Source organism: Lathyrus oleraceus, chromosome 3 (assembly GCF_024323335.1).
Source record: "Lathyrus oleraceus cultivar Zhongwan6 chromosome 3, CAAS_Psat_ZW6_1.0, whole genome shotgun sequence".
NCBI classification, from domain to species: domain Eukaryota; kingdom Viridiplantae; phylum Streptophyta; class Magnoliopsida; order Fabales; family Fabaceae; genus Lathyrus; species Lathyrus oleraceus.
This window is the reverse complement of record NC_066581.1, coordinates 105,541,845-105,557,065: the sequence shown is the minus strand read 5'-3', so window position 1 is coordinate 105,557,065 and position 15,221 is coordinate 105,541,845. Positions and strand designations below refer to the sequence as shown.

At 33.3% G+C, this 15,221-nt stretch overlaps 1 protein-coding gene across 2 annotated transcripts; it reads left to right on the top strand.

The window, feature by feature from the left end:
• Positions 1 to 1,808: 1,808 nt before the first annotated feature.
• Positions 1,809 to 13,815, top strand: LOC127125656 (cell division protein FtsZ homolog 2-1, chloroplastic). 2 transcript variants are annotated; one of them, XM_051054445.1, is made up of 8 exons: positions 1,809 to 1,964; positions 2,192 to 2,958; positions 10,045 to 10,344; positions 10,752 to 10,842; positions 11,655 to 11,779; positions 12,424 to 12,516; positions 13,208 to 13,273; positions 13,349 to 13,815. In XM_051054445.1, the coding sequence occupies exons 2-8, from the start codon at positions 2,284 to 2,286 to the stop codon at positions 13,472 to 13,474; spliced, it is 1,476 nt and encodes a 491-aa protein (XP_050910402.1). In that variant the 5' UTR covers positions 1,809 to 1,964; positions 2,192 to 2,283; the 3' UTR covers positions 13,475 to 13,815. The 2 variants fall into 2 exon arrangements, with proteins under 2 accessions (XP_050910402.1, XP_050910403.1); XM_051054446.1 differs by having other exon boundaries at positions 1,826 to 1,964; positions 2,279 to 2,958.
• The last annotated feature ends 1,406 nt before the right edge of the window (positions 13,816 to 15,221 follow it).

The window sequence follows — 15,221 nt, the reverse complement described above, 5'->3', positions numbered from 1 at the left end:
ATAAGGGTCCATTTGCCTTTGTATTTCCCATTACTTTTCATATTCTCCCAATTAGAAGTCCTTGGCTCTTCAATGTACTCTTTAGGCTCCACTGGTTTGGTCTGACTGATTTGAGGAGGTTTGGCATGCCATTATTTCTTGTTCTTAGATTTACACTGATCCCCCCACCTTTTGACAGCCTTCACAATAAATTGGCTTCCATTCAAATTCTACAGGTTGGATTCTCTTTTTCCCTGCACTGTCTTTAATGATGATGCTTTTTTTCTATTTCTGTGTAACATCAATCTCTACCAGGATCCTAACATACGACACTCGCAGTTTATTCACAGTGCACTCATTAGTAAATAAGGGGTTGCATAAGGCACCGTCTATCTTCCCCAAGCATCTAGCCCCTATATATGTAAAGGTAAGTGTGGAAGCTTTAGCTAAACATACAATGTGCGCACCATGTCCCTTTTGAAATCAAAGTTAGGGCTCCAATCCTTAAGAACCATGGACATATTTTGAATGTTGTAAGGTCCCGCTCATAACAACCAAATCTTTGTCTTTGTGTGATGATGTCTTTACCTTAGAAATTGAATAAGTGAAAGTTGCGATTCATATTAAGGTCTTTACCTAGAACATACATGATTAAGGCTGAGTCCTAAAACTTTACCTAAAATTCAATATCAGCTTCTTGAATATCAACTTTAATTTCACCTTCCATAATATTTGGAGCTACGAATTCAATAGTTGCATCATTCGTTAACATTTTATTCCCATAATGATATCAACCCACAATTTATGTGTTGATTCCTCTTCTTCAGTAGTGGCATTCTTCATAACTTCGGGTGACTTAATTTATAGGGTTTCCTTTTTCTCATCACAACTCTCCACCGAATTGGATTCGATTTCCACATTGGAGCCTCCCTCAGAATCATCCTTCCTTATACTTTGTTGCAATAATGTGGCAAGAATCGTTGGCGATGAAACTTTTTTCTTCGACCTCCCCCGTCCCCGACCCATGGCCCTACAAAGTGAAATTTGGCTAGAATCTCTCTAAGTAGGTCCCTAATCCTTGGATTATGAGTTAAAACCTTATTGGATCAATTATACATCAGTGAAAATGAACCCTATCAACCTAAACAGAAATCTATCAAAATTCGCTACGCTTTATTAAAAATCGCCTTAGAAAAAAAATCAACTAATCTTTTTGTACATGTGTGAGTGGTGCACTATTAATTTGTTTTGAATCATCAAAAATATACAAATTTTTATTGATTTTTTCTCTATTTAAAAAAACATAAACATCTTAAAATTAAACAATTAAAATTTACCCAATAAAAATAGATATCATATGAAAGTAAAAAATACCCACTCCGAACAAATATAAGTGTCATATAGATACTACACTTTCAATTAGTTAAAATATGTAATAAATATAAGAGAAAATAATAATTTTAGCAATATTTTACTAATTAATATATTCGAATTAGTATTAATGTAAAATAAAAAGAATAGTAAATTATATGTATAAATTAAAAAATAAAAATAAAAATTATATTAATAAAAATTATAAATATTTTAAGACAAATGATTTTTTTAAGCGTGAGACTTATTTTGACACAAGGGAAAGTAGTGTTTATTAAGAGAAAGTGTTTTAATGTACACTTTCTAAAAAATTCATGCACTTTTAATTCAAATAATTTAATATTAATAAAATATAAAATTATTAATTGGATGCAATTTTCTTAAAAGCATTGAATTGAAGACATTTAATATTCTTCCACTTTTAATTAAAATACTTACTTTTTAACAATGAAAAAAAAAAACGTGAGTCACACCCCCAGGCCATTTCTCATTTCATTATCAACAAAGCCGGACAGCTAAGGCCGTGTTTGTTTGTTGTGATTCTCAACTTACAAACCCTTTTTTTTTCTGCTTCACCACTCGAACGCCACTCTCACTTTCCCATACTCTCTCAGGTTTTTCTTCTTCTCAACTTTTTCTTCTTATCTTACCATTTCGCGTTGCGCTTCTTCAATTTCGAATCGCTTTTTCTGCATTTCATATTCTCATCATTATCATCGTTTTCACCGTACAATTTTCGTTATTCTTAAGTAATTAATTAACGTATACCATTGTGTAGTTTCATTAATTATCATTTTTCATACCCTAATTTTTCGATTATTGTTTTTATTTTCATGCACAGGCGTTAGAAGAAGCAATTGTAACCGAATTGCAACTTTTGCTATTGATTTTCTGTTTTTTTTTCTTCCTAATTTGGTATATTAATTAGAACTTATGAGTTTGGATACTGTAAGAATGGCAACGTGTTTTGCACCTTCGAATTCTAGAAATTCAGCAGGAGTGTTGGCTGTTAATGGAGGAAGAAAGTTGTTAGAGAATCATCACATTCACATTACCAAACCCTGTTTTTTCAAAATTCATGAGAATAAGTGTGGATTTTTTAGCGGTAACAGAAAGTGCGGTTCGTTTCAAATGAAATCGACTGGTTTACCGAATTCCCATAGTATCGGTCACTATCATCATAGCAAAGATCCTTTTTTAGATCTTCATCCCGAAGTTTCAATGCTTAGAGGTGAAGGAAGCAACCCTACTAGACAGAGAAAGGATACGTCGGGTGGAGATGTGGCGGAGAGCTTAGAAGACATTTCCGTTCCAAGTAATTACAACGAAGCGAAGATTAAAGTTATTGGTGTTGGTGGTGGTGGGTCGAATGCGGTTAACCGTATGATTGAGAGTTCCATGAATGGTGTGGAGTTTTGGATTGTTAATACTGATGTTCAGGCTATGAGAATGTCGCCTGTTAATTCCGAGAACCGATTGCCAATTGGTCAAGAGCTTACACGGGGTCTTGGTGCTGGTGGTAACCCGGAGATTGGTATGAATGCTGCCAAAGAAAGCAAAGAATCAATACAAGAGGCGGTTTATGGAGCTGACATGGTCTTTGTTACTGTATGTTCAATCACTTTCCTTCTATTATGGTTGTTGTTAACTGCATTACAGCTTTGCATTATGAATTTTAATTTTGGTACACTGCTCACGTCTAAACATTACCACATATAGACATGATTTATATGATTTATTACAATACCAAAATACTTTTTTGTTGTTGTTAATTTAGGACTAGGAGGAGGATAGAGTAATGTATGATTGATAGGAAAAGAATGGATGTGTTAATATATTGTGTAGTGTGAGGAGAAATAGGTCTCAATATTCCACAAAGGGGTTATCAAGGGACTATATCTGAGGGCTTTACACTAATGCGATGTCATTTTTTTAAAAACAATTTGGTGTGAAGGTTTGTTCTTTGCCTCTTGTAACATTTTCTATAGTAGTATAAGTATTAAAGTATTTGATGAGTTATAAGACTTTTATACCTCATCATGCATCAGTTATCTAGCTACTCGTGTCAATCATTCTTTAGGACTTTTATATATCTTCAAGATGATAATTCACCATTATTCTGAACTATAAGTAAGGATCTTCTTATTCATTTCAATGTTGAGTTTTAAATAATACTAGTATTGGACTGTTTTTTTTACTGTTGTTGAGGAGAATATTAATAAGTGGTAAAGTAGAAGTTTATACTGTCCAATGTAACAAAATTATCAACAATAGCAGGATATCTGCCGGTCCACACTTCTTCACTTAAATAAAATGAACCCGAGCACATGCTTATCAATGAGAACTAACGCATAAAAAATGATAAAACTTGTTAACTGTTACTCCCTCCGATTTATAATTACCGTTGTTTTAGTAAATAAAATTTCTTTTAAAATGACTGTCATTCTCATTTTTCAATGTAAAAATGATTGTTACTTTTCTAATTATGCCCTTTAATTGTTACTTTTTACACTACTTTCAATGCATTAATAGGACAAATTTAGTAAAAGTGTAATATCTTATGATAATATCATTGCATTTCTTAATATGTGTGCAAAAATCTTAAACGACTGTCATTCTGTAATTGAGATATTAACTATATATCTTATTGATGGTTACCAATAGAGATAACAAAACAGGGAAGAAAAAAGTGATTATGATTTCAATAATATGAATAACATAAATAAACAACAAAAATATGTAACAAAACATAAATAGATTAAACTATCTTTAGTCCAATTATAACAAAATACCTATTATAACAACCAAATAGATGAACCTAGTTAAAGAGAAGAACAGATAGAGAGGAAAGCATCCAAAGATAGAAACCAGACCAAACCAAATAGAAAGAAAAACAGTCAAATAGAAGAATTCATAGAGAGAGAAGCAACCAATCAAAAGAACAAATAGAGAAAAACGATAAAATAAAAGAACTGATTGAGAGAGGAGTAGAAGCCAAAGGGGGAGGGACTACAAACAAACGAAACAAAACCAGACTAAATAAAATCAATCGAATAAATCCGAACAAAATCGAACCAATCCAAATCGATTCACACCAAATCAAACCATACTAAATGAAATGAAACCAAATTTAACCAAATCAATCCTAACAGAATGAAGAGAGAAGCAACCAAGGGGTATATATCAATACCAAAATCAACGGTGAAAGAATCAACCGAGACCATATATAACGAGACCATATATAATCCACTCTCGATCTCCAAGCACAAAATGTTGAAAACGATATGCCATAAATAATTTAGCAATTCAACGAAAGTATTTTTTTTCTCCTTAAATAGAACCAATCTTCAAAATCTAAACAAACACATTCCCAAACTTTTGCAGAAACTCAATAACGAAAGTGATGAATAATTCAAGGAGGATCGAAACAAGCTCTAATATTACGTGATCTTTTGATATACTTAAGGATTTGAATAACAAAATCCTAATGGTTGTTATTAGAAAAATTGAGGAACCGACATACTACACTATCTGGAAAAGATATATCTATAGTCTAGTCATGGTGAGATAATTCAATTTTCTCACAAGTTTTAGTATCTACCTGGATCAGTATAGGGCTTCCTCTGATTAGGTAAAAGCTTCACATTAGGATCCATATGAGTATCAATTGGTTTGCAATCTGGAGACATGTTTCCTCTAAAATATAAAAAGAGCATACTTCCTTTGAGAGGTAACAATATCTGACTTTGATTGTGTTAATTGTCTAATATCGAACAATATATGGTATGATTATTTGTTTATAAGTGGGGTCAATCCTCATCTTACAAGTCGGTTTTGAAGTGATGAGTTAAGTCAAATCCACACATTCTAATGGTATCAGGGTCTAGATTAAAATCTGTTGGGCCATTCGCTATTAGATTTTCGCTATAGGATCACCCACCATATAAGTTAATACTCCAGATGTTCAGTCCTGGGCGTGAGGGGGTATGTTAAGAGTCTCACATCAGACAATGTATGGTATGAACATTTGTTTATAAGTGGGAGCAATCCTCACCTTACAAGTCAATTTTATAGGGATGAGATAGTCCCAACCCACACATTCTAAAAAAGTAACAAAGAGGATCCAAGTCCTTAGTTTGAAAAATCGGGAATAATTGTTGTTTTAAAGCCTTGATACCCTCAGAATCATCACTTGTAATCAAAATGTCGTTAACATAAACCACTAGATAGGCATATTTGTTTGATGAGGAACGTTCGATAAAAACATAGTGATGTGATTCATATCGAGTCATCCCAAATTGTTGTAATCTTCCAAACCATGTTCGCATACCTGGTTACACTCCCCTTGAGCAATTAACCCATGTGGTTGCTCCATATAAATCTCCTCTTCAAGGTCACTATGCAAGAATGCATTCTTGATATCCAATTGGAATTCTGTTCAGTGTTTCATGGCAGCCATGGTCAGGAAGAGACGAACAAATACCATCTCCGCAATAGGAGAAAAAATATCACTATAAATATTGACCATGGACTTGAGTATATCCCTTTGCCACTAGACGAGTTTTTAATCGATCTACATATCTGTCAGGGCCCATTTTAACATTAATTATTCACCAACAACCAACAAGAAATTTTCCAGAAGGAAGAGAAACAAACTCTCAAGTATAATTAGAATCTAAAGTTGACGTTTCATCAAGTATGGCTTGTCTCCATCTTGGATAGAATAATGCTTCCAGTATAGTCATATGAATAGAAATAAATGCACATAGAAATAAATGCAAGTGCAGAAACAAAACATAATAGGTGGGAGATAGAGGATGGCAGGACACAATTACAAATAAGATAAGAATTACGGCTTGAACTATCATCTTTACGATTGATAATGGGCAAGTCAAAGTACGGGTGGAGGCACCTGGAACAGGAGCTGAATCACATGGTCCAAACCTTCTCTCATAAGTAATTCCATATTGGTTCAACGCTGGTAGAGACTTGGTTGAGCAGGCCTTATCTATCACAATTGGAGGATCAGAAGAAAAGGAGTGGATTCAACTGACTCAAAATATGAAATAGACAAGACTTGATCTAAATCAATTAGAGGAGCAATGAGTTGGTAAAGTATGATATGTCCTCAAAGATTGTAACATTGCATATGTGTAGAAGGAGAGTAACACTGATAGCCCTTTTCGACACGAGAGTAACAAAGAAAGACACACTTGATAGCACAAGGAGACATCTTATCATGACTTGAAGATAAATCATGAACAAAACAAGTACAACCAAAGACAGAAGGAGAAACAACATATAAGAGGTCTATAGGATGCAATAAAGAATGAGGAACCTGATCATTCAAAATAAAGGATGGCATTTGGTTTATTAAATACCCTGCAGTAAGAACAACATCACCCAAAAACTTGACAGGTACATTGTCATTCAAAAGCATGCGGGTAATGTCAAGTTAACAATGTTTATGTTTTCTTTCAGCGTCAACATTTTGTTGAGGTGTATGGGGACAACTAGATTAATGTATAATGCCTTTGGAGCATGAAATAATTGAAACAATCAGGGGAAATATTTTGTTATATTGTCATTGTGGAGAATCGAAGAAGAATTTAAATGAGAGATTGGTGGAGAGTTGGAGACGAGCTTTAGAAACGCATGACTTTCGCATAAGCAGAAGTAAGACATAGTATATAGAATGTGAGTTCAACAAAAGGGGAAACGTTTTTAACTTAGAGGGTGAAAGTTGGAGACCATATCATCCTACAAGTCACACTGTTTAATTATCTTGGGTCCGTAATACAAAACAACGGAGAGTAGAAAGAGTTGTAAACCATCAAATTCAAGCTGGGTGGTTGAAATGGATGAGGGTTTTAGGAGTTTTATGTGACACAAAGGTATTGCTCAAGTTGAAGGAAAAGTTTTATCAGACAACGCTAAGAGCTCGAAAGTTGTACGAGACATAATGTTGGGCGATTAAGAGTCTACACAAGAATAAAGTAAGTAGTAAAGATGAGAATGTTGCGTTGGACGTGTGGTAAAACTAGATATGATAAGATTAGAAATGACAATATTAGAGAGAGTGTTGGGGTAGCACCTATATTAGAAAAAATGGTGGAAAATAGACTTAGGTGGTTTGAGCATGTAGAGAGAAAACCTGTAGATTCCGTGGTAAGGTGAGTAAATTAGATGGAGTGAAGTCAAACAACTAGAGGTAGCGGAAGACATAAAAAAACTATAAGAGAAGTTATTAAGAAAGATCTCGAGATTAACGATTTTGATAGAAGCATGGTCCTGGATAGAAGATTATAGCGAAAATTGATCCATGTAGGCAACCTTACTTAGTGGGATAAAGCTTGATCGTTGTTGTTATCATAATTGAAAAATGTTAAACAACTCAGATAGGGGCTTGTTTTTAGTGATATATGCAACAGTGATACCATTGGATATTTAGATGCCGATTAGGCCGGAGATGCAAGTAATAGACCGTCTACATTGGGTTATTGTGTTTTTATTGGTGGAAATATTGGATTTCATGGAAGAGAAAAAAAAACACTGTTGTTGCTCGATCAAGTACAAAGGTCGAGTATCGAGCCAGGACTCATGTGACATGTGAGTTCTTGTGGTTGAAGCATTTAGTGCAGGAGTTTTGTTTTTGTGAAATCGGTCCTATCGGACTTGTGTGTGTTAATTAGTTTGCACTTTTCCTTCGATTTATTTTTCATGAGAGGAGAAAGCATATAAATGTCGAGTGTCACTTTCTTAGAGAGAAGATTATCATTAGATATTCAGATGCCGATTAGGCAGAAGATGCAAGTAATAGACCGTCTACCTTGGGTTAATGTGTTTTCATTGGTGGAAATATTTGATTTCATGGAAGAGCATAAAACAAATTGTCGTTGCTCGATCAAGTACAAAGATCGAGTATCGAGCCATGACTCATGCGACATGTGAGTTCTTGTGGTTGAATCATTTACTGCAGGAATTTCGTTTTTGTGAAATCGGTCCTATGGGACTTGTGTGTGTTAATCAATTTGCACCTCTCTTTCGATCTAGTTTTTCATGAGGAGAAAGCATATAGAAGTTGAGTGTCTTTTAAGAGAAGATTATTACTGGAGTCTTCAAAACCTCCTTTGCTAGTTCTAAGGATCAACTTGCTGATATCTTTACTATATTTCTACGGAGTCCTTAGATTACTTACTAAATCGGCCGATATTTATCATTTACGCTGAGCCCAAAAACCGCCATGTATATCCGCCATGACGCTGCCACGACGGATATTTGATAAAACTAATATCAATAGAGAATGCCAAAATAGAGAAAAAGAAAGTGGCTAGACTTTCAATAATGTGAATGACATGAAAATAACAACTTATGAAAATAATGGTTACAACAAAAATATGTAACAATATAACTAGAGGAAACTACCCTTAACCGAATTTAACCATTGCATATTTTTTAACATTACTATATGCAGAGCACCTTGCTATATAATTATAAACTGCCTTATACATCAATCTCTATACAACTGGGTTGCTGGCATCTCCATTTCAATTGGAAGCTCATTTTGTGTTTAAAAGGCACTTTGTCATTTACTCATTTACTTGTGAAAGAAAATATATTTCATGACAGATATGTTGTTAAACATGGCTGTTCCGGCCGTTATCTCGGAACAGAACAGCAAAATCAAGAAAACCGCATCAGGCCGTGCCGTTCCGTCACATATGGGTGACTCGGCAGAAACGACCGCAATAATGGGATTGGATTCAGAACGACACCGCGTCATAGCGGCCGCGTCAGCCGTAAATGATAATAGTTTTACATTTTTAAGGATGACAAGGTTACTTTATTGAATTTTATTTGCATTTGCAAATGTGTTTTGCTCAAGACTTCTTACTTTTATTTCTAAATATGAGTACTTCATAAATTTTGATTAATTTATTTTTAGTTTTTAACAATTATGTGTTCATTAATATTAACTATATTAGTATCCGCGTCACTAAAATATCAGCCGTTCCGCTTTGACCTCCTGTTCCGTTCCACTTTTGAAGATGGCCACGCCGTGCTGCAATCCGAGATTGATAACATACAGATTACTATGCTTAAATTGTCAACTTATCTAAAAATTGCTATCAAAATATCATTTTCGAAGCCTGTCACTTTCAAATTAAAATTACGTGTTTTTTGGAAAACCATTTGTTAGTTATGGATAGAGAATCGTTCTCTGTAGGAGCTTTGCTCTGTGGGCATTAAAATATTCATCCTTTTGCATTTATCTTGCCCTTTCAGAAATAATGCACTCATCAATTTCCTCTGTTCATATGTTTTTCTTAATTTATTGTTTCTCTATTTCGGGTTCGCTTCATTTGCAATTTCAAATACTGTGATGGGTTGAAGTCCAAAAAGCTTATTAGATTACAACAACAACTACAAACAAGCCTTATCTCATTAAGTAAGGTCAACTACATGGATCAAACAGCGCCATAGTGTTCTATCTTCTATTATATTTCTAGCCAATTCATTAAACTCTAAATATTTGTAAATAGTTTCTCTTATAATTTTATAGTTTTGAATTTTGGTTATTAGTCAAGGCCTATGTGAATTTTTCAGAACTGAGAGCAGACTTGGTTGCAATTCTAAATTGTTAATCATTTGTATATTTTGGTATTACTTGAATATCAAAACTTATTTATGTAGGCTGGAATGGGTGGAGGAACTGGCACTGGTGCAGCTCCAGTTATTGCTGGTATCACAAAGTCAATGGGTATACTAACTGTTGGTATTGTCACAACCCCTTTCTCATTTGAAGGACGGAGAAGGGCAGTTCAAGCACAAGAAGGAATTGCAGCCTTAAGAGATAATGTTGATACCCTGATAGTTATTCCAAATGACAAGTTGCTGACTGCAGTTTCTCAGTCTACCCCTGTAACTGAAGCATTCAATCTGGCTGATGATATTCTTCGACAAGGTGTTCGTGGCATTTCTGATATTATAACGGTATGGAATCATAAATTTCTTTTGACAAGAACATACTTTCCCGCTGTTGCTTTGTTTAGTTTTTTTAAGTCTAATTCTGATTGTAATAAAGTAGTAAATGGAAAAGAACGGAAGAATGGGAATCTTAATTGTCTTTATTTGTTTTGACAAATCCGGTAGTCCCCTGATCCACATGTGGGTTCTGAGTTCTTAATGTTGTTTCAAAATTGTGTTACCAGTTTATTAATTTGTTAACTAGAATTTAGATATTTTTTGCTATCAAATTTAGTTGTGTTTTGATTTTTGATAAAACAACCTCTGTCAACCCACTAACAAGATGTCCTTATTATACTTTGTCCATGATTCAAAGTTGACAGTGTAGATTTTTAAAGTTATATATGCTTGTTAATTTCCTTAATTGATTGCAGATTCCTGGATTGGTGAATGTTGACTTTGCCGATGTTAGAGCTATAATGGCCAATGCAGGTTCTTCACTTATGGGGATAGGAACTGCAACTGGTATGTATGTGAACCAATAGTAGTATTGCAATGCTGCTCTCGACTCCAGATCTTCTAGTTGACCCAACTAAATTACTCTGAAACCTGTATTTTGCTTAAGCAATATGTGTAGAGTGTGGTGTGATTCTCAAACTATATATGTAGGACTACCATACTTTATATTAGCATACCATACGGTGCACATGTCTACAGCTGTTAGGATATAGAATATTGGATAATTAGTGTAGTTAAGAGTTAGTTAATAAGTTGATAAGTTTCTTAGGTGGTTGTTCAGAGTTGTTATGCTGGTTATTTTTAGAAAGTCTTTAACTGGCCCTCAATTGGTAGAGGTGAAAGGTAGCTTTGAATAATTAAGTTGTGACTAGAGAAAGCTCTAGTGAAAGGAGAGTGCTCCTTTGGGGTAGCTTTGAGTGCAAGCTTATCATCTTCATGGTATATCTTTTGTATCTTCTCTTCTAATGTTGTTTTAGAGGATAGGTGGCATTGCCTTGATACTGTTCTTTAACATAAAGAATCCAACCAAAACAATTTAAAGGTTGTAAAACTAACTCTCATGAGTCATGAGACACTTCAAAATTCTGGAGAAGCACGAACTTTGATGATGAATATGCTTTAATGCTCTTCGATAGTAAAATTTCATCTCTTTACATCACTTTTTGTTAACTTGTACTAAAATATATATGAATGTATTACCCTTTGATTGGCATATACCTTCCTTTGCTTAGGTCAGAACTTATGAGCTCATTGTGGTTCAATGTTGCACATATTATTAATTTTTGTAATTTATCTTCTCGCTTCTTTTTGCATTGAAGGGAAAACACGGGCAAGAGATGCTGCATTAAATGCTATCCAGTCGCCCTTACTAGATATTGGTATTGAGAGAGCCACTGGAATTGTGTGGAACATAACTGGTGGAAGTGATCTGACATTGTTTGAGGTAGCTGGCTACCCCTCTGGCTCTTACAGTTTTATCTAGTTAAGTAGTATTTGATAGTTACACCTGTGTACATGATGTTTCTCTCCCTTTTTTTTTTTTAAACATAAAAAGTGCATCTCTTTATGTTCATTCAAAATATGCGAATGTATATATGAAAATTACATTCGAACAGAATAAATTATCATGTATGTAATAAGGCCATTTTAAGAACTATGACATATATTTATGAGAGCATACATTGGAAACCAAATAAATATTCTAGCTATTTCAGAAATAAAAAAATAAAATATTCCCAAGAATTTAAATGTTACTCGAATATTTTTTCTATTTGGCCTGGTCTACGATCATCCCATGAAAGTCGTTCCCATGAAGGTAAAATGATGTTTTTTCTATAACTCGGAAACAAACTCCTGTCATGTAATTCAGTAATCTAGTTCCATTATCTTACTTTTCCAGCAAACTATTTACATACATTATTTTGAAGTGAATGGTTATTTAAAGCATACAATTACATCCATGCTGTGACCAAAGAACTATAGCGAACAAGCATTCTGTTCTGAACTGTCTGATTAGCTACTTCATGATCTGCTTTCTATTAAACTCATCATACTCTTCTATTTAAAATGGGCCTTTATTATGAATAGGTAAATGCTGCAGCAGAAGTTATATATGATCTTGTGGACCCTACGGCTAATTTAATATTCGGAGCAGTAATAGATCCATCGCTCAGTGGTCAAGTAAGTAAAACTATGTAAACCTCTTAAATGTTATTTCTATATGACCTCATTTGGCAACATTACCCTGGTCAAGACTAAGAGTGCCAAGAAACACAAGATATACTGCAACATTCCTGGATACAGACGTTCTAAATTCTTTAGTCGTATTCTCTAATTCTGTTGTGTTACTTATGTCAAAGAAATCTAGCTTCTGGCCGAAACCTGTCATACTCTTCCTATTTTTAATCAAACACTCAACACCCTCATTTGTTCGAAAAAATTGCACCATCTCTCATTAGGTTTGTTTAAATGACACACAGAGGCACCACCGCTATTGTTACAGAATAGAAGGGAGGTGTTTGAAATTGAGGAAAAGCCAATGTTTTATATAGATTACTTAGAGGTCAGATATGTGTTATTTAAGTATATCTTCGGAGAGGTGATTGCAATGTTCCTTTTCTTTTATGTTACTGACATCTAGGACTAGGTCTGAATACTTACTAAACTACCATGTCCTGTAATGAGTTTAACAATGTTATCTAATACAAAAGAATAAGTACAAAATTGAGTGCCAAAAAAGGGAATACACGTCCATATATGGTGGGTCTCATGTCAAACTTCTATGAAAAAGTTGTACCAACAATCATTTTCATTATTTTAATTTGTGTATATGGTATACCTATGGTGAACCGTATCATTTGGTTTTATATAGGTGAGCATAACATTGATTGCGACGGGATTTAAGCGTCAAGAGGAAAGTGAAGGGAGACCCGGACAGGTATGTATTACCCCCAACCCTCTTCTTCCCTCTGTGATTCCATACCCATAACTCTGGGTTTTGTCGAAAATGCAGGCCAGTCAATTCACACAGGGAGATACCATGGTCAGTCGGCGAGCTTCCACTTTCACTGATGGCAGTTTGGTTGAGATCCCAGAATTCTTAAAGAAGAAAGGGCGCTTACGCTATCCAAGAGCTTAATACTCTTTTCCCAAATTGTTTATTTCCTTACATTTGTTTACCACTGCATCAATTTTAGGGATAGAGATAACATTGATCTAGGTATTAGATCCCTGTTTTTGCCGTTTGTAGCAATTTTAGGTCTATATTATCCGAAAGGTTGTCAGCGAAAGTTGAGTACTTTCCAAACTTGTGTGTTTGAGGCCTGTTGACATATGTTAACAAGGCAAGTTAGCTTATATTTTTGTACAGAGAATATAGCAGTAATGACCAGGGCTTGTTATAGATGTTTGTCACCTTCTTCAAGTAAGATACTGGTTTTAAAGTAAATAAGAGTTCGTAAACACCTTACGTTCCTATTACTCCAAGTCTCCAATCCTTACGTTCCTCTCCAAACTACCTTATCGCTCTTTTACACTATCAATTTAATGTTACTCTTCACTCAAATATGACGAAAATAATAATGTTTGGTAGAGAAAATTTAATAAAAAGTTAGTTAATTTCATCATGTTAAGTTCACGTTCATGTTAAAATAAAAGGAAATGGTGCTTTAGAAAATGCAATTATTTTTTAATTGTATCAAGAAAATTAAACAGGATTAACTATTTTCTAATCGGTGAACGATTAGTTGCTTTTATTTGTGTTTTAGTTGATAAAAGTATCACCTTCTTGCACTATTTGTTTTTGATAAAAAGTTAATATTTAAACAAATATATCAATAAGAATTGTACGATAGACGTGCATTAAGCACAGGTACACTTAAATAAAAAGAGAGAAGTATAATTGAGAGTTCATTACAAGGTTGAAAATGAGGAATATGCGATTAGAATATGTATTTTCATATTAGTTTTTGATAAAAATTAGGGTCTGATTTAATTACGAATTGTATGTGAATGAAGTGCAGTCGAAAATATATTTTTATATTTTAGAATGGTGTGAGAACAATTTAAGTTTTGTTTGGAAGTTTAGATGGAAAGGGAGAGGAGAATTTTGAAATATAGGATGAATTGACACAAAAAAAATAGAAGAATTTTGGTTGAGTGGATTTTGGAAGATTTGTTTCTATTTACAAAAACTCTTATAATTTGGGGAAGTCAAAATTTATAAAGGAGAGTTTTGGAGAGTTTAGAGAAATTTTTCAAATATAATATTTGTTATTATAGTATTTTAAAATTTAAAAATATATTAGTTGATATTATTTTATCATTCTAAAAAAAGTATTGTTAAAAATTTATCTATAATTTTAAAAAAAAATTATTTTTGGAAGCCGTCCGTTCTCCTCCATCCAAAGTTTTTTATATTTATACAGTATTCTCGTCTATATTTATAAATAAATATTTTTTAGAGGAAAAACTTCTAAAAATGATATTTTTAATAATATAAAAAATATTTGATTTTTTTTGAAAGAATAATTTTGTATAGAATGATAAAAAAAATATTTATTATCATAATATTTTTAAATTTTATAATTCTATAACAACATAAAATATATTTAAAAAGTTTATGTAATCTTTATAAAATTTTCAAAATCATGTTTCAATACAAATTTTATGATATTTAAATTAGGGAATTTTTGGTGTTATGTATAAAAACAAATTCTCTAAAATCTCTTAATTAAAATCCTTCAATTCTTTTCGATCAATCTTTTTCTTTTTTCAAAATTCTCCCCTCTTTTCTCTTCCAATTTTTTAAAAAGACCATTAAGATTGACGTAACCTTCTAATGTATATTGGAACTTTTCCAATGACCAATATTTAAAGAAATATTT